At 38.0% G+C, this 21,123-nt stretch overlaps 1 protein-coding gene across 4 annotated transcripts in view; it reads left to right on the top strand.

The window, feature by feature from the left end:
• ClC-a (chloride channel protein 2) overlaps nucleotides 1-10,327 on the top strand; it is a 222,308-nt gene extending 211,981 nt beyond the window's left edge. For 3 of the 4 annotated variants that reach the window (XM_083135172.1, XM_083135173.1, XM_083135170.1), the window contains exon 20: nucleotides 8,570-10,327. In XM_083135172.1, the coding sequence (XP_082991298.1) occupies nucleotides 8,570-8,818 (249 nt within the window). In that variant the 3' untranslated portion in view covers nucleotides 8,819-10,327. Of the gene's footprint in view, nucleotides 1-2,914; nucleotides 3,133-8,569 lie in introns of those variants that run through there. The other variant, XM_083135171.1, reaches the window with a different exon arrangement.
• Nucleotides 10,328-21,123: the final 10,796 nt, after the last annotated feature.

The raw sequence follows: 21,123 nt of genomic DNA on the forward strand, positions 1-21,123 counted from the left end.
CCTTATATACCCTGTCGACTTTTCACCTGGCAGCCTGAATCTCACACACACTGGTACTCACCTCTCACTTCCCCATAACACTTCTATTCCTGGTTTACACAATACTATTTTAGATATGTATTTTTATTTAGCTTTAGTTCACCTTTGGAAGGTAAGAAAGCATGTTTAGACTGGTTCATCATGAGTTATGCTTATGTATGATAACAGAAGCTACAGTAGTTGTCATCTGTACAAGTGATCTATGTAGGAAAGTTGCTCCGCCTCCCCAATGTTCGTAAGTCTTGAAGAATTGCATGCATCTGCTAGATTTCTCAATGTTGGGGAATAAAAAGTTAGGAGTAGGAGGCCAATTTGTGGATAGTATGTGAACAGTCTGTGGTGTGTTTCATGAGCTTACGCTAGAGTCTATATTAGGATATGCAGCTTCACAGAATGGCTCATTTGCCCTCTCCGATGGTGTAGTGGTAACTTCATTGTCTTGTAATAAAGAGGTCCCAGGTTAGATACTCAGTGGTTCAGATTCCACTTTAAACTGTAGGTCCACTCCCGATTAGCCTATCTGTGCACAAGGTGGACTTAAAACATCAGTTCATTTCAAACAAGAATGGCACATTTGATGGGGATTTGGTGAGCCACTCTCATACCGCAAATGGTTGACAAGCAATCCACAAACATGCCAACATATAACACCAGAGTGAAGCAACATATGACACTAGAATCTAGTGTATGTTTCTAATGGAAAGCACCGCAATAAAATCACAGAAGACGAGGAAGTATGTTTTTCCATGAAGGGAGTCAATTAACCTTAAATATAATTATAGTATTGTCAATATGTAATTGTGAGATATGCTGATAGAAGAAAATAATGTGCATGAATTTCAGGTGAAAGAGAAAGTAAACTTTTTGAAGAATTTGTTACCAAAGCTGTTTTCTCTGGATGGTGGTGGTGGTGGTGGTGGGGGGGGGGGGGGTCCATTTTAGAGTTATTGTCATCTTTACTTCAGGCAGAGGGATTAGCGCATTTTATTATATCTCATCCTGTTTTATATGCATGTCTGAACATTCTCTTGACACTTGCCTGTCAAGCAGAGGTTGTTTTTTTTATTTGAGACTTTTGGCCTTCCTTAGTGATGTGTTCTGACCTGTTTTCCCTGAATTAAAGTTTCAAATTTATCTTTGATGTTTGACACATTACTTTTTTCCCCAATCTTCTACATCTTTGCCCTATTGTAAATGCTAATCCCTTGAGACCAGTCAACTCCAGGTACTTTTCTTAAAGGTTTGTCAGGTGAAAAGGGCCGGTTCACTGACTGAGTTGACACCCCCCCCCTTCCCCTCCCCTTTCGCCAGTATCATATCTGATTAAGTGCGTCATAAAAGTCAATTTGAAACATTCAGAACTCTTGGAAAATTTCAAGGAACTGTTCCTGGAAATTTTTCGTAGGTAAAAACTGTGGGAGAATGACTTTTGTGTAGAGCTGAGCCAACACCACTTTGTCCTGATATGATACCAATGGCAAAACTATCACTGATTCCCACCAATACCAACGCCGGTTCTGGAAATTGAAACAGTTTATAGTAGTTTTAAATATTAATAAATTTTAAAATATAATTGGAACTTGAGTTTTGCTTTAAAATTCTCATAATTTCACGTCAACAATTATTTAATCACAAAATCCATTTCTCTCTATAATGCTTTTGCCAAACAATCAAAATTATGCATTTTGCATAATTTCCAGGATATTGAGACTGTCAGCCCGTGAGTGCCTGGACCTACCCACCGACTGCCAACCTCACTCCCACAGAGGTGGAAGATTATCCAAACATTTATGGGGTGTCGTGTAGTGATCACAAAAAACCTCAAGTCATCATAGGTTTTCATGACTGAGTTATGCTACTCATTCGTAGCTCCCCAATTTCCTCACGATGGTGGGTGGCCACTGGTCCCATACACAGGCTGAAATCTCAGGAGAAATGTTACGCTTCCCTCAGGGGACTCAAATCTGCACACGTCCTGTAGCCAGAACCCAAAGCTTGCACCTTAGACCAAATGGTCCCGGTGCGGGACAATATCGGCTGGTATCGGTGATTAAATTTCAAGCATTACTTTCCAGCGCTGATACCACTGGTGTCTTCCAAGACAGATTGGCATCGACTCCATCCTACTTTAATACGTTTTGCTTTTGCAGCATTACATTTGTTTTGTCACAAATGTGAAAACCTTGGCACAAGTTGTTTGAAACCAATTATATTGATTTTCTCCTTCCATTAGTTCTTCAGATACACATAAAAATGTAAACTGTCCAAATTTAGAATGTCATACCTCGGATTCTATTTTGTTTATACTTTGTTGTAAGTCATCAAGTACTATATTCACACTAAATATTAGAAAATAAAATACATGATGATTAGGCATAGACCTGCTTAATTTAATACAGGAAATTAACCATATATGATTAATGAAACAGAATATTATGTGTAGGTTAATGTTATTGAACTAATATCCACTTGTAAATGAGCCTCCTAACTCACATAGGCTCAAGTTACTGGTGATTGGTGTTATTAGAACTACTAGAAATTAATAACAGCACTAATTAATGTGTTTTATTTGTTAAGTTCTTTCTTGGTGGAAGTTGGTTAATATCACTGTGAAAGCATGTTTATTTAAAAATGTTTTTAAAATGTATCAAATACAAAAAAATAGTAGTTCTAAAGTGATAATTGCTAGTGCTAATAGATACAGAACTATAATAGAACATTGCATAGGGCTTTTTATTGGTAAATGTAATAAGAATTTTGGCTGTTATTAAATTTACCTTGGTACATTTCATTCGTTGCAACATTGTTTGCAATAAAGAAAATGTATCTTTCTATTAGTATATCTACTTCAGCATTTTCTTCTTTTTTCACTTAGATTGCAGTTTCAATCTCTCAGGTAAATGGCAGCGTTATACGTAATTTGACGCAGGCTAACAAAAGAATAGCTTTGCTTTGTTTGAGCACAGACTGCAGGAACCAATGTAGCTGAGCTTTAGTGTGATCATAAAACGTGTGTGAATTTCTTGTATTAATACTCAGCTTTTTTTTATAACAACAAAAGCTAATTAATTGGTGTGTTATAGGCTGCTTAGTGACACCCTGTATTTATGTGTATTAACTTCTCTCATCACATTCTCTACATCTTTACACATGTATGATTCTAAATTCATGCCAGTATGGTTCTAAAATGAGTTTTCAACTAACATTGAAATGGTATTTGCACGGACCTGGCTTTAAAAGAACTAAAAGTTCCTGTACTTGGTGTTTAGTACTATATCATTTATTATTATTGCAAAGTTACATTATATAAAGTACAACAAGGGGAGGGGATGTGGGGGCAAGGAGCTATTTACACCCTCCTTTTTAAGGTAAAGGTTTTAGATAAGGGAATTTTTTCTCATAGGGTTCAAAAGTGCCGAAGCACCGAAAAAAATTAAATCAATCAAGCATTTTACGCATAGTATTCCCCACCCATTTGAGCATCCCCCATATATTTACATACATAAACACATAAATATATTTTCATTGATGAAGAAGTTCGCAACAGATGCTGCAAGAATTCTGCATCGTTTTCTAGGCACAGTACTGCATAATAATTCTCTGAATGTTATTGAAAATGGTTCTACATTAGCATGCAATGTTAATTGGACATTATCCATCACCTAGTGTTTTAATCTATACTTAAGGCCATTCCATGCCAAATCAACACTGCCCTCAACCTTACATTTTTTGATTAATTTGAAATTTGGCAAATCGGAAAGGCCATCTTGCAGGTGGAGTAGTTTAGAGCAGTGGATTTGTAGTAGAATCACATGTTTTGTCGTAGCTTAGATTCCCACCACCAGCAACTGAAGATGAGAGAAGAGATGCTTTCTCCAAACGTAGTGTTCGAATAAGTATAGTTTAAAGCAAATAGACAATGAGTAATGCCCAATTAACATTGCATGTTACAGTGCTGTATGTCAGAAGATCTGGATGTTTTCGGCACATCCCCATGCACCTATTGTACAGTTTGCACTGCAAATTATTCCTGTGTTTGTATTGATACTTGTTACTGCTTGACAAGTGGTCCATGCTTTCCACACACTACATATGGGTACATTCATATCACTTTCAATAATGCTTTAAGGATAGAATTTATGTAAAACTTTTCAAGATCAAACATCTCTTGGTGACATAGTATTTGTTCAGCCTTTGAGTATGGGAACTTTTAGAGCACTGTATATTATAAAGCAATAAAATTAAAATTTAGTCCAAAGTAATGTTTAACAACATAAGAAATAATTTATTACATGCAGAATAACTATAAGACCTTATTGAAAAGTTATGAACTTATGGCTCAGTCAGAATTCTAATGTGGGTTCTTTGCATTCTGTGGCAATGCTCTATCTTGGACACCAACTCAACTTTTGGTCTTACTTGATTTCAATGATGATACAGTTGTGAGAATTGTTTTGAAATGAGAGGTTGTCTCTATAGCTGATGGTAAGCCGTTAGCCCAGAGTACCAGGGAGCCATGTTTGAGCTCTGGTTAACCTACAGTTTCACTAACTTTTCAAGAAATAACTTTTTTAATGTTTTTCTAGAAACTGATTAATATCTTAGTGCATAGTAGTTTCAATTTATTTTTACATCAAGATATCAGTGGAAAGTTTTGCTTGTGTTAATTTTAATGAATTCTCCTTTCTTGTATTCAAAATCAGTTTTTACAAATTACGTTGGGCAAAGTAGAACTGGCAAGTTTAAATTTATTAAATTGAATGATGGACACATAAACATACTACATTGTTTGACACAATCATATTACAGAAAAAGAAAAAAGAATTGGTAGGTACATAGCTTTTTCCCATGCTTATTTGCTTGATTCTGAAAGCATGGTACAGTTGCTTTCTATTGTACTTGAAATTTAACAATGAGCATTGAAACTGCAATAATTCCTAAAGGAACTACACTGGGTTTTAATTCTGAATCTAAAGTTTTAGTGGGAAATATTCATATATTTGCAGTTTATTGTTAACTATAATTTAGAATCTTAAATTGAATCACACCTCAGAGTGAACAGACCATAGATCCACATGAAACACTTTTATTCATATTGCCTGTGTGTTAGATAGTGCCACTGCATAATTATAGTATTTGTGGAATCATTAATATTGAATTTCTTTAGAACATAGGAGTAGTTACTAATATCATCAAGCCACGTTCCATCACCAATGTGGCTTGAATCTGAATTCTCAAATCCCCCTTCAACCTTTTTATGTAAGTGGTAGTCTTAACCATGATGAAGGTTTAAGTGTTATAGTGTGGTTGATGTAAGTACAGTATATCTTCAGTCTCTTCTAGAGTATTTTTTCCCCAATTTGTTGCTTTATATGACTGGATTTTAGCCTCATACACATTGAATTTTTAATTAATTTGCTACATAAATTCATAATGGAGTAAGATTATAAGACATGTGGATAGAAACTGCATCTAAGATGCTTAAATTTCCACTATTTCTGTAAATATTACATATATCATCTATTGAAATCAGGAAAATATATCTTAGAATGCAGTTGCAAACTTAAATGTGCTGTAAAATTTTAAAAAAATTGGAACATTTTAAATGCATTAGAAAAATAAGAAAAGGTTTAGACAAGTTTTGCAAGACATGTCGTAGAAACTAAACATGCCACTTCATCTGACAAATTTATATTGAGTATCACAGGTAGAAAATCCAGTGGCAAAAGATCCAGTGATCTTTGTAATAGGAGGAGGAGGAGAAGATAAAATGGTTGATATGAGGTTAGGATAGTGCTTGAATCAAAGAGAGATCAGCTCTTGAAGTGGAAAATATTAGTTGGGGGATGTTTGGTCGAGCCTTTGGGTTAGTGGGGGGATGCTTTGCAAAAATTGTGCTAGCTGGGATGTACCATACCCCCTCGCATTGAGCACTGGGTGGGATACAGAGGGGGGGGGGGATGGTATCCCCAGCTAGAAACATTTATGCATCTTTCCTCCAGGTAGCCCCAAGACTCGAGAGAAAATAGCCCCTCCGAACATTTTTTCTCCTCAAGCATGGGTCAGGGAAATTACATACCGTCTGTGACAAAACATCAGACACATACTGTAGTCCAAAGTCCGTTGACTTGTTTGCCGCCTGCTTTGGAAGGTCTGTTCATAACGACCCTTTTGAGCAAACCGAAGTGGTTGTAAAACTGTGACGTCATAGGGATGGCAGTTCGCTGGGGAAAGTTTGGTATCTGCTAGTTTTAGCAAGGGGAACTTGTTTCACTGTTCTTTCCTTGCGCTTGTATTCGTGTATTTCCAGTTGTTTTTTTTATGCAATTCTTATTATAGTGTCTGGGTGACAATAAATAATATCTCACTGTGCTGCAAGCGCATGAATATATCAAGAAAACGAAAAATTCCCATATTGTTTACCTTATATTTCCGTCCGATGAGAAGTTCCAAGCAAATGCTACTAAAAGACAAATTTCAGGTTGCTATTTTTCTTTTTATACCAGTTTGTTATGAATGTGATTTAAAATCCGAATTAGTAGGAATTACAGCAAAGAAGAGCCTTAAGAACGATATGTTAGTCACGAAAACAGTGTTCTTGCAAGACTTGTGTAGTTGGGATTGCCAGATGCGGACATTTTTTTTTACAGAGTATATGATCTGACTACCATACAGGAGACTCAGGTTCGATCCCCAGTGGGGGAGAACCGGGATTTTTTGCACATGTTCAAGTGGCTCCGGATCCCAGCCAGCATCGTATAAAGTGAATACCTGGAGGAAACTCTGGGGTATAAAAGCGGCCAGGGGCATGGTGCTGATCACATCACTCCCACCTTCGACTGTGATCAAGATAATGTAGAGTCCTAACTCCACACCCCCTATACACCTTCATGGTGTTGTGTAAAGCACATGGGAGCACCTTACTTTTACTTACGGAGTATGTGATCAAGAAATGAGGAAGACGATACTTAAAGTACAGCACATTGAGAGCTTTGTTAATCAATTTGTCCTGAAAAATGGAAAGTGGTTATAAACCTCTATCCCCTAAATTCAGATAGTAAAATTTCTGAATAGAGATTTTAAATTTTCCGGAATCCGGATATTTTTTGGCCATTCTTAGTGTGAAGGCAAGATTGCTAGGAAAAATATTCTGAGTAAGTGTGTGTGTCAGATCGAGAACCAAAATGTCTTATCATTCGTCTGTTCAATACAAAAAAAAAAAAAGTCGTAAACAGAAAGTACTTCGTGTTTTGTCAAGGAAGATTTTTTTTTTTTTCGAATTCTATATTTGAACCGCAGGATCCAAAAATTAAAAGGACAAATACCATGAAGCAAAAACAATGGATCCAGTGCTGCTCTTTTTCCAATTCTTTCCAGCAGTAACCATGGGTAAATATGTGATTTTGCTTACTTACATTTTTTCTATACACCATCACATTCATGTATTTTGCGTACGTTGTGTTGCGATGCTCTTAAATATGCGTTTTTTCTCTTAAAAACAAGAGTGTTGAATGCTATACAGTGTTGGAAATAGCAGACACTCGGAGAAGTCTCATCCTGATGACGTCACATAGACCCTACTGGGTCTGTAAACATGGGGGCTGGAAAAAAGGCAAGTTATGACCAGACCTTCAAGAGCAGGGGAAACTAGCAGTCCACGGACCTTGCTGTAGACCACTCAGACTGTGGTTGTCGAACGCATGTAAATCACACTACATCATTGCTGTCACTTGTTGGGAAAAATACAATGTAGTCATGTTGATTAGATTAAAACAGGCATTTGAAGATCGAGTTGCATAACTCTTTGATCACACTGTATTATGCACTATTATATATATATCTAGGTAGTTGGGGTGGCAATCACCCTCATTGCAGCTTCTGTGTTTCTGAATGTTGTTATACATGTGTTCAGTTTGGTTTGGGGCCAATACAGCATGTGACTGCAGACAGCGAGACATGGTGCAGATGCCGGCATTTTCGATCTGTAACATCCTGCTTATTTTTATACACATATCTTTAGCATGCAGACAATTATATCTATATTACATAACGAGTACTAACATGTGTTATAAGAGTTGCATTCACATTCCCGGCTTCTTTTGATTGACATATTTGTTCCGTTTGCAAGTTGTTTTCTTGCCATTATTAAACACTAGACGCAAGTTGTTAGGTGCCGGCGGAGATCACTAAGCGACACACTGTCTGAAGCTCACGTTTCAAGCATGACCACTTTGAACAACTCTCAAAACACAGGTTAGTACTCATTATGCAATATAAATATAATTGTCTAAAGATATGTACGTAAAAATAAGAGTGACGTTATGGATCGAAAATGCTGGCATCTGTGCAATGCCTTGCCGTCTGCAGTCACGTGCTATCTTGGCCCCGAGCCAAACTGAATGCACTGTAGAAGGAAAAAATGTCATTAGTACAGCAGCAAAGCAAATAAAGGTTATTTTCCTTAGCCATGAAATGGACTGTAGTGTACTTTCTACTTTGTGGTGAAATTTACTTCATATACCTTTTGCAGCTAAGGAAAGCAATAGAGGATTCCAACGCAGGGAACCTTCCCGTCAATAAAGATCCTCTGAATGTACAAAGTGATTCTGGGGTGTCGACAGGTTCGACTACAGCAGAAATCACTGCGGATCCTCACAGCAGCAACACCATCACGTCGATGGACAGTGCCCTGAGCAGCACAGGTGCTAGCGAGACGGAGGGGGAAGCTGAGAAAGATGATGATAAAGCTGATGGTAAAAGGGATGTGTCACGTTTGTGATTCTTGTGGTTGTAGGATATTTTGGCTTCTACTTATTATGTAAAAGAACAAAAGGTAATTTAGTAACTCTTTGCAGTCAGTTTGTTACATGTAAAAGGTAACTTTATTGTCCTGCTGTTAACAGCGAGTAATTCATTAAAATACTCGTTACATGTAACTTATTGCTTGCATAAATCCAAAGAGCTTTTATGTTAGATATTTTATGAATATTTGAGCTGTGAAATTTCAGAAATGCCAACAGTAGACATGATATGAATTTCTTAGTTCAGGTTTAAAACTGTTCTGCTTTGAAAAGAGAGAGATTTTTATTGCTTTAAGTTTAGATATAAGTCATTGGTATTATAAATGAGATTAGAATTGCAATAAATCCTAAATGGTGGAAGGGGAAAGTTAGTCCAGTTAGGATCTCATTATTTGAGAGCATTTGAAGTGAGAATTATTGGTTTAACATTTACCAGTCTTTGTGTACTGCAGTATACAAAAAGGCGATCTTGTTAAATTTTCTTTTGTGCAGAAAATTGGTTTCGAAATTAGTGAACAGGCAATAACATCATTATTTTCAATTTCAATGTGCCATGAAAATGTATATGTGAATTTAGGTGTGAATGAAGAAAGGATTTGAACATCCTATCTAATGTTCTTACTTCTTTCAACTTCAGGTAGCTTTATATCAAAGCTCATTTTTATGCTTCTAGTTCATGATCATTTTGTAGTATAGTTCATTTTCATATTCAGGAGTATGTGAATAATCCTCAAATTACAAACATTCCAGTAAGTTCATTGCTTTAAAGAAGAGTAGTGCATGTTCTGTACTAACAAATACTGTTCACATTTGTTCAATCTTTCACCTAAAGTTGAACATTGTGCCATATGTAAAGGTCAGTAATGAATACTCGTCTCAGTTGTTCTTGCAGTGATTTTGTTCTGCTGTAGTGAATACATTTTTGAGTGTATTTATATCTTGTATGTTTGTGCATGTGTGCGCGTGTGTGTGTGTGTGTGATTGAGAATGAGAATATAGTTGATGTTACATTTTCAGTATTCCAAGATATTGCTTCAATCAAAGATTTGTTGGGCGGACAAATGGTTAAGAGTGTAAAGAAGCTTTGTGATGTATGCAATGTCAAAGTATTGTGAACCTACATAATTTTAAAGTCCCTGTATTGAAACCATCAGTTTTATAGTGAGATTTTTAGAACTTTAGTACTCAGTGTATTGTTATTTTAAATATTAACCACATAAATTTTATAATATTAAATAAAATAGTATCACAAGCACATGAACATAGCATCTTTTACCATGTTAGAAATATCCCCAACCAGTATTGATACTCTTTTAAAAATGTGCCCTTTTACAAATAAAGACCATTGTATTAAGTCCAAGAGATATTTATTGTGTAATTTTTATTTTTTTCCCTTGTGATTTTTCCATTGCTTGTTCCCTGTGATTGGTGGAAAATAAGATGTAGATAGTACATAATTTAATATATACATGTAAATAAATTTTAATTTATAAGAATTGTGTTTCATTTTTATTTCTTGATGTAATAACTGTTGTATAGGAAATAAGGAACGCCCACCCAGTGTCGAATGACATGGGTACCTGGGGGAAACCCTGGGGGGTAAAGGCGGTTAGGGGCGTGATGCTGATCACATCACCCCCAAACCCCCTATATGCCTTCATGGCATGGTGCTAAACTCAGGGGAGCACTTTACCTTTTTTTTACAGTCCGTTGTTATTCATTCATTTTCAATAATAATTTTCTGCCTGATGAGCAATTTTCACTGCCACCTCCAGGCTTTCTGATCTTGTATCTTCAGTGAGTAAGTTTTTGTTTTAATTCCACTTTATGCACATATAGGCTAATTGGGACTGGACCTATGGTTTAAAGCAGTGGCGGTTCGTGAGGTGTGCAAGAGGTACGGCACAATCAAAATATGGGCTAAATATGATACAGACAAACAGACAAAATCGTACCTAAAAGTTCATTTTGAATTATCTTTCATGTATTTTTGAAAACACTTTAACCACTTTCAAAATGGTCTTTCAAAACATAATCGAGGGTCGCAGTGCAATTAACGAGTCCTCTGTTTTGTCATGACCACGCAAAGCTCATTCAAATTCCTCACAAAATTTAATTGCATCGATAATACGTGGCAAAATATATATTTTTTTGTACACAAGCTCATTGTGTCGTAAAACAGAAACTACAACAATCATCAAGTTGCACTTTGATATCTGTTTTCCCCAAGACAGTGAGACTCATATCAATGTCCAATTCGTCATCGCCTTGTAATTAAGGGGTCCCAGGTTCGACACCCGGTGGATGCACATAGTGGTTCAGATCCCACTTTAAACTGTAGGTCCAGTCCCTATTAGCCTTACTCTGCATAAAGTGGACTTAAAACAACAATTCAATTATTACCCAACTTATAGTCCATATGTCTTCTCCTTTGAATAAAATGCACGTAAAACAAAAGAGGGAATTAGCTGGAGGACACCCATACATATTTTTATTAAATGTTCTGTTGTGTTCTGTTTTTATCTTTGAACACTTGTTTTAGGCACAGCTCTGGTCTTGGCAGGCCTAATTCTTTGTCCAACAATCGGTCTTGGTGATTTAAAATTTTACTTTATAAGTATCTCACCCAATTCATTTTGCTTTATTTTCACGCTCACGGTAACACTTCAGTAAAGAACTCGCTAAATCACAATAATATACACAAACTTTTCAAAGCACATCGAACCTGGACAACAGACATCCCACGGTTCTACCTCCTTCTTCCAAAGTTCCCTCCCATCCCTTTTGTTCGGTAAGATACGGTAAATGAACCCAGCACCATCTAGCGGAAAACCGAAAAACAGCACCCCAAGTGTTGGGGGTCTGCAATATTGTGACCATTCGCAATGAAAACACCCATATCCCCCCGACCTCTCCCACATCTCAGAACGTAGGGATGGTGTTAAAGCAGCGAGGCAGGAAGTCCACAGCCAGAATGTGACCCTTGCTATGTTGACAAGTTTCGTCCAACCCATTGTAGCAGTCTTCGCTCCGATTAAAACTACGTGTGGCAAAGCGAATAAAATAGAAGTGTTACTCACAAGTGTAAATTGTTATTTTTAAATACATAATTGGTGGAGTGGCAAGTGACCGTGTGACCTAAGGGTAGAATCGTGCCTGGTTTAAAGTGGAATCAACCACTATGTGCCTCAAACCTGGAACCCCTTGATTTACAAGGTGAAAGTGCTACCACTACACCATCGGGGAGACCCCCTGATCTTGTATCTTATGCAGTGATAGCTCTCGCAGCAGCTATCTGAACTAACTTATAATTTAGAATTGCATTCCTTCAGCTGATCTTGTGAAATCGAGACATTGAACCTTTGGTAGATGCCAGCAAAGCCATTTTCAAAATTTCCTCTCTTTTCGAAAAATCATTATGATATTTCAAATCCTGAAAAATTATATCTGCTTCGAATTTCTTCTAGAGCATTCATGTGATTATTTGTGTTTTGCTTTCAGGAATATTGAGATACGAGGCGTATTCGTAAAGTAAGTACAGTTTGCAAATATTGCCGCTGTAGCACAGAAGTCGCGACCGTGTGAGTTCTCGCCGATGTCCTTCATCCGTTAGTAAGCCACAGGCACGTGTGGGAACAGGTCATGATTCTTCTTCATAGTTTTCTGAAGGTTTGAAATGTTCAAGAAAATCAATCGGCCCGCCGACTATGAAATCCAGTATGCGATTCGTTTTCTCAATGCAAGAAACGTGAAACCGGTAGACCTCCACCATCAACTGTGTGAGGTCTATGGAGAAGGTGCCAAGAGTGAAAGGATGGTGAGGAAATGGGTCCGGATGTTTAAAGAAGGTCATGAGACAGTTCACAATGAACCAAGGAGCGGTCGGCCATCTGTTGTGACCAAGGATTTGATCATGTCATTCGGTTGGAAACAATTTGATCATCTGCCCTACATCCCTGACTTGGCACCAAGTGACAACCATCTCTTTCTTCATCTGAAGAAGTTTCGACAAGGATGACGATGTCGAAGTAGCAGTGCATAGATGGCTTTCATCACAGGCGGGAACATTCTGACAATAAAGTTCGGTGAATGATCCTGAATATCGAAAGTAGACGAAGTCTTAATGAAACCTACCTTACTGTCCTTCGAAGTAGTCCCCTCCCATGGCTATGCACCATTGAGAACGGCTGTACATGTCCTGGAAACTTTTAGAAAAGTCTTCTTTCGGGATGGTGTTCAAGACCCTCGTCACATTCCGTTGGATGTCCGGAATATCCTCAAATCTCTGACCTTTCAAAGCGATTTTGAGGCGTGGGAAGAGAAAGAAATCCGGAGGATTCAGATCCAAATTTCTTGCAATGCATTGCTACAGAGGATGAGAGCTGGTGTGTGAGGTACGACCCTGAAACAAAACGCCAAAGCATGGAATGGCGTTCTCCTGCATCACCCCGTCGGAAGAAGGCCAAGGCAGAAAAATTGTTGTTCCCTCCGGCAGGAATTCCTTGTGGATCATGCCATCACTGTCAAAGAAAGTGATAAGCATCGTCTTGATGCGTGGTTTTTCCGCCTTGAGGTTGTATGATGGGATGCAAAAACTAGTGTCACGCTACGGCAAATGCTTGAGCAATGGTGGAAACTGCGTTGAAAAGTAGTTTGTCTGTAGAATGCAATGCAAATAAAAAAAGGTACGAAACTATTTTACTTTATTTTTGACACCCTTTCGGTATTTACTTTCCAAATATGCCTCCTCGTATTTACAATAATTTTGTGACTACATAAGCCTGCTAAACTATTGTGAATATCTAAACAACAGTGAAAGCAAAGTACAACACCTTCAAAGAAAAGCTGTGGTTGGTAGGGGTGACATTTGCACTGTGGTCAAGGTCAGGCTTAGGTGGTAAAAAAGCCAAGGCTGTAGTAAATAAAAATACTTTTCTATCCTATCCTATCCTATTCTAAGCTCGGCGACATTTTAAATCCAAACATGTCAAGATTAACACATCTAAGCATAAATTGGACTTTAAAAAAAACTATATATTAACCAGTGGCGTATTCTGACCTGCTTTACCACAATAATTCTTATTTATGGTCTATATTTATTTATTGATGTTGATTTATTTATTAATTTGCTTTATTTTACTTCTAGTCCAGGAGCATTTGTAATACCGTGGGTTTTTGAATGAAGGGAATATGTGACTACCGGTAATACGTTGCTAGTGTTGTACACAATCATGTACTACCAGGTGTTTTACTCACAATTGTGGCAGAAGACCTGTGTGACATCATAAATCTAAGATGGCTACTGCTTCATGCACTAACTAAAACAATCCACCATAACTCCTCTAATAGTGGTTCTGGAATTTTTTTTATAGATACATATTTTATTCAGATTTGAAAAAGGAACAAAATTGATTCTTACAGTTGTTTTCATATCTCGCACTGTTATGGAGATATATCCAGCGAAACTATTTCATGTCCTTTTCTGCAAGGATTCTATGCCTATTTTACACTTTACTTGACATTCTGGCATATAAAGGGGGGAAAATTACTGCCTGTGATATTTTTTGATGCCTACTATTGTGGCGTATTGCCTGTGTGACATCATACATACAAGATGGCTGCCTCTGCAGATATTAACAAATAAAAACAACCATATTCCCTTAACTCCTTTAGGAGTACTTTTCATTATTTGTAAGTTTGTTGGGTTTTTACACGAAGGGAAGATGTGTATGGAGGATGCTTTCATTTGGAGGCATGCAATCAGTATTACGACAGGTGTTTTGCTGGATAATGTGTCAGAGACCATACATGACTTCCCAAATCCAAGATGGCCACCTTGGAGGTTCTGCACATGAAATACTGTCCATACATAACCTGATTTAGAGTTCGTTTATCAAATTTTTCCAGAGGCATTTTCCGTTAATAAGTAACAAGTGAAAAATATTAGTTATTATTATCATTGTCATTACTATTATTATAAATATTACAATAAAGGAGTACATCGCCTGTGAATTTCTCATTGTCTTTTGAAATTTAAGCAGGTCACCTGTTATCAAGATTGAGAGTTGTTGTAATCCTTTGGGAAATATCATGTCATCAATACAGTCACTTTATTCAAATTCCTCGTCACTCTGATCTGAGTCTCTGTCCTGCAAGTCATTGTTTTCACACCTTTCTTCATCTGCACTACAGACATACAGTTCAGTATGTCGCAGGGACTGGTCCTGGCATATGCATGAACATTCCCTCTTTCCGCAACCACATGTCAACTGTAATCTTCTCTGAAGTTCTAGGTAGTGTGAATATGACAAGAATGATTTTTTTGTCATCCTCATTTTCTTCTTTCTCCATTCAACAGTCTATTGGATTGGGTAGATTTAGATGTTTCTTTTCTGCTTTTATTTCACTCCAATACTTTGAAGTAACTCCTGGTGAAAGGTGTAAGGGTCACTTTGGCGGCAGCATTTACAGTCTATTAATGGTATCGCAGTTTGTGTTTGTACTTGCAAAGAAGGCAAAAAAGTGGTTGTCGAACGCAATTGATGGCTCAGAAGATGATGTGCTTGAATCTCTTGCAAATCTTGGTTCTCCTGGATTCGATAAACAAGATGACAAAATGAAAGAATGAATTCATTTATTTTACTTCTTGCTTCTGCTACTTTTGGCTTATTTCAAAGATGAGAATGAATGATGATATGATGAAATAGATGAAAGGACAATCGCAAACACGGGCAGCACACAACTCAAGTCCCATGAGTCCAGATGCCAGAGCATTGATTGATTGAGTTGGTGTTTTATTTAAGTCCACTTTATGCACAGTAAAGTTAATTGGGACAGGGCCTACAGTTTAAAGTGGGATCTGAACTGCTATATGTGCCTCCACCAGGTAACAAGCGACGACGATACCACTGTGCCATCGAGGAGTCCCTAGACGTCAGAGCAATGTTATTCTGCAAAATGCAGTCCAGAGTGTACTTCGTGGAAGTGAGGTTGAAATTTGGGTGTGTCTTACACCCCGAATATGATGACAAATTACGATGGTATCTGTTCCCGAAAAGGGATGTTCAAGGCTCACGTCTTGCTCCAACCAAAGTTCCCCTCACATTTTTTATCAGAAGGAATTATTTCCAATTATTGGAGTCAAATAATAGCAGAAAAGGATCATCCAAATCTACCCATCTCAATAGGCTGTTGATGGGAGAATTGAAAATGAGGATGACAAGAAGATCATTCCTGTCATATTGACACTGGCTAGACAGGCCCGTAGCCAGGCAGGGACCAGGGAGGCTCAGCCCCCCCTGGAATTACTATCATCCCTCCTGGCACTGAGCTTAGACCTCTTGACATTAGGTGAAACTATTTTGTGTAATTTGTTTGCAGTGAAGAGTGAAAATGTAGACAGCAGATGTTATTTTGCTCACAACTTTAGTGAAGCATAAATTCTTATTTATAAGAAGAAGTGTAAGTAACGGCAAGCATTTATACAGAAATCTGTGACTTTGATGTCATTATGCAAATTCCTTGGGTGACGTGTGGTCCAGGCACGTATCCAGAGGGGGGGCTTAGGGGGCTCGAGCCCCCCCCGAAAGTTTTAGGTTTACACTAGATAAAATGAGGTTTTTGGCTTCTTGTGGTGTGAAATAAAATAATGTGATAATAATTTAAGGAGAGAAATAATTATCGAGGCAAGACTGAGAATGTTCCGTAACCCTGTTATTGATAATAGCACGTATCCAAGATGGGGCACAGGAGACTGGACCCTCTCCCCAGGAAGTTTTTCAGTTTACGTTAGATAAAATTAGGTTTTTGGCTTCTTGAATAATGTGAAAATAATTTAAGAAGAGAAATAATTATCGAGGCAAGACTGAGAATGTTTTATACCCCTATTATTGTTAATAGCACGTATCCAAGGTGGGGATGAGATGGCTCGAGCCCCCCCCCCGCCCCCAGGAAATTTTTCAATTTACACTAGATAAAATTAGATTTTTGGCGTCTTGAATAATGTGAAGATAATAAATTTATAAATCTGAGAGAAATAATTATGGAGACAAGACGGATAGTGTTCTATAACCCTATTATTGTCAATAGCACGTATCCAAGGTGGGAATCAGGAGGCTCGAGCCCCCTTCAGGAAATGTTTCTGTTTACACTTGATAAAATTAGGATTTTGGCTTCTTGAAAAATGTGATGATAATTTGGGAGAAATAATTATCGAGACAAGACGGAGAATGTTCTATAACCCTGTTCTTGTTAATAGCACGTATCCAAGGTGGGGTTGAGGTGGCTCGAGCCCCCCCTACAGATTTTTTTTTTTTGTTTTTCACTAGATAAAATTAAGGTTTTTGGCTTTTTGAATAATGTGACGATGATTTAAGGAGATAGACAATTATCGAGGCAAGACAGAGAATGTTCTATAACCCTGTTGTTGATAATATTGCAACTTTTCTTGCGCTTTCGGTGTTGTCGCAGCGCACTTCAGCACTATGTAGAAACTTGTCAGCATTTGGAAGCTGCACAACAAAGGTAGCGCCACACGATTCGTTGTAATTTCTAATCTCTGGAAGGCGGGAGAGGATACGTTCTTCAATGAGAGAAGGAGTCAACACTGGCAATATTAACGAATAGTTTTATGTACGGAACGTTCTAGAATATAATTAGGATATAAATACGCGGATTCAATTTTTCAGTTCATCTCTACAAAGAATCGATTAATGATAGTGATTCGAAAATGAAGACATTGACGACAGTAGAACTTCCGGGGCCTCAATGTAGTGCTAGTTCGAGTCGAGAGCCGAAGAGATCCAGGCGCTTCTCTCTCTCTCTCTCTCTCTCTCTCTAAAGTGAATATATCAGCAGTACCGGATATTGGAGTGGTTTATTAAAACAGAAATAAGCTGCATAGATCAACTGAAAGTCAAAGTTTTGAGTGATGATTTAGTTTTGCCAGAACTAAATTTCGCATATGCAGTCCGAGCATTTCATGGTATAAAAAAATACTTTTTTTTAAGCCTACTGCGTTCAAAATACATTCAAACACTTAACTACCGTAAAGAGACAGCCAAAAATTTTATGATTGTCGAGAAGAGAAAGCAAGAAGATGTTCATTATTTAGACATTTTAGGCGGAAATTGCAGGCTCTACCAGGACCCGAATCAGGGCTCTACCAACTGAGCCACCTAGCTATCCTTGACTTCAACCGATTTCTCGTTAAAATGTCTACATAGTACATGTCCTACGTATATCAAATCGTAAGGTGTTGCCTGTATAGTGAACAAGCACAGAAAATATAGGAGAGAGAAGAAAACTGAGGAGCATTCCCACCGATTGAGGAGAATTTTTTTCTTCTGTGGTCTGAGGTGACAATGACAGTGGCCTAAAAAGGGAGATTTCACACCGTGTCGCCTGAGGATTTCACAAGTCGAAATTAGGTTTGTGCGGCCTTTTGTGTCGCTATGATGTGAAACGTTGCTGTTGATTGGCCCATTCCAATCGACGTGTATCGCGTGTTCCTTTCGGTCTGAAACCTTCCTAAGTCTTGAAAATTCAAGTCACAAGGATAGAAAATTAGGGCCTTGTTAAGGTTAGGCGTGAAGGCAGGTAGACGACAGCACCCTAAAGGATCATATCCAAACCTGTAGGAAGAACGCATCTTACTTCAATCTCCAATACGGAATGATAAAAACTTCTGGTGAGTTGATTTTAAAAAAATGTGTCCGAGATAAAGAGTGGCGTGCCCAGGATTTTCGGAAGGGAGGGGGGTTACGCATACTATTTTTGGTGGTCAGTCCTGATTTTGCAATTTTTATCCTGTCTTTGTAGTTCTTCTTCTTCTTTTTTTTTAAGGAATACTGGGTCAAATGGGGTTATGACCTCACCAACCCTCCCTTGGGCACGTCACTGGAGATAAATGAATAAGCATTTGATCATACTGGGAGACGAAACATTAGATGTGTTGGGAACGGAAGGGTTTTCATTGTGCATTAATTGTTTCGTGATCCAGCTATATTCGTGAAGACTTCCTTTGTTTCGTGTATATATATATGACAAGACTCCGGAAGCTGTGACAGGCATTTTTGAACACTTGTAAGTGCTAAGGCCTGAATCTGAACAATTTGGTGGGTTTCGGCTTTTATAAGAGCTGCAAACATGGGAGGACAAGACACGTTAGTGGTGTTCAGGCTCGAATCAGAGAGGAATATTCGAGAGCTGTCTGCGTCAGTTGGCAGCCCACAATTTGAATCTCGCGTTGTCGAGTGTATTGTCCATCCCGTGCATGTGTAACAGCTTCGTAAAAACACTCAAAGACACCATAGATATTTTTATGCTTGATGAGAAGAAATGGACAAACACACATACTGAGATGGTTCCGGCACAGAATATTAATGCATGGAAACAAAGGAGTCGAGTGGTAAAAAATGTTCCGATTTCACGTTCTGATTAAAATGACAGCCTACAGTGGCGACGATTTAAGGGATAGGTGCTCCCCATTTTCTTGCCTCAACATTATGGCCTCTTAATGTTAAGCCTTGTTTACCAAGAGAAAGTAAACTTTCCTTGCACCGCCCTCCGCCCCCCCCCCCCCTTTCCTGTTTTGGAACCCAATTGCCACCACTGGTCTTAAACATACAATTGTGAGGATCTTACTATACCCCTTAAAAAATTGTGTTGAGCCCCCTCCGAAAGGAATTCCTGGATACGTGCCTGGTGTGGTCAGAATACCGAGTCATTATTGTAGGGGTTTCCATGTCCAGGTTACGCCACTCATTCAAAGCTCTCCAATTCCCTCATTATGGTGGGTGGCTACCGGGCAGGTACACTGGTCGAAATCTCAGGAGAAAAAATATTATGCTTCCCCCAGGAGACTCTGACCAACACATGATGCATGAAACCAATGCTGTATGTAAAAGTAAACTTAAGTATGGCCAATCTCTATCCATTACTAACATATAAAACAATGTCTTCAGCCAAAGGTCCGTGAATCTGCAGGTGTTCCTGTCCTTTGGTATGGTGGCTGTACCATCCACCAGCTCCCCCTATCATGTACTCCCCCGCCCCCTGCCATCCATCTGTTCATTGCTATGGGAAAATAATTTTATATCTTGTGAATTAACAAATGTAACGCTCACATTACTAATGAAAAGGAATAATGATTAACAGTCTATTAGCCAATTAAATAAAAAATACAGATATATATATACCCAAACAAAACCTTTAGAAAGCTTAGTATATGCATCGGGAAAGGAGAGGGGCAGGGACGTAGCTAGGTTGATCAGTTCGGGGGGCCCAAAACTTAAGATTTTTTTTTCTATCAAACCACATTAAAAACTAACAAACTATTAATAATAATAATAAAATCGCCTTTATTGGAGCGGGCGTGTTTCGGCCTCTAGGGCCGTTCTTACAACAGACCATATAAGCAATATACCGTATAGGCCTACATAAGTATATGTACAGTATGTGTGTGTGTGTGTGTGTGTATATATATATATATATATATATATATATATATATATATAAAATTTTGTTGGAAGAGAACATTATTTTCTCCTGTAGCCCCCAAAAATTTCTAGACAGTCTTTAAAAATCCATGTATTTTCTCTTATGGCAGATTTTTGATACACCAAGAACAATTTCATTAGTCCTTACTCCTTAGATTTGTAAATTTGCTCGAAGAAAATTGAGAAGTACAGAAAACCCTCTTCCGTCAGTTTAGATATAAAAAGGTGCTGGAATCAGGTGCTCAAGTATGACAACGGTGCGAAAATGAAATGTTTGTGTAATGAGTTCAAGATAGGCATCCCATGTATATTGTTTATACCAGAATAGAATCCGGCGGCCTTTAGTGCAAGCCGACACCCTTAACCACTATTCTATGGGACATGCACGAGTCTTTTGTGGCGTCGTACTGTACACATTGGAGAATGATGAAGATATATATGAAATTTTATGCACACATCTAGTTTCTTAAAAGTAATCTTCTTTGCGCGTGCAAAACTGAATATATGATGGCAATAGAAACAACAAAATTTCCGCGCGCTCAAATTATTGCGCTCTAGTATTTCCGTGAAGACAATTGAGAAGCTACTTGAAATCAATATGTAAGCGAATTCCCCTCTCAAAGCTAGATGGGACTCGATGTGATGACCACGCGTCACCGAATGGAAAAACACTTCGGAGGCTTTGTCCTTCAAAATTAATTTTACTGAATAACTCTAGTTTTCTTTAGAGGACCTAAACATGGCTTTTTTGCACAGTACAATTTGTTTTCTTTCACCCTACTTTT

This window comes from Lepisma saccharinum, chromosome 14 (genome assembly GCF_977018435.1).
Source record: "Lepisma saccharinum chromosome 14, izLepSacc3.1, whole genome shotgun sequence".
NCBI classification, from domain to species: Eukaryota; Metazoa; Arthropoda; class Insecta; order Zygentoma; family Lepismatidae; genus Lepisma; species Lepisma saccharinum.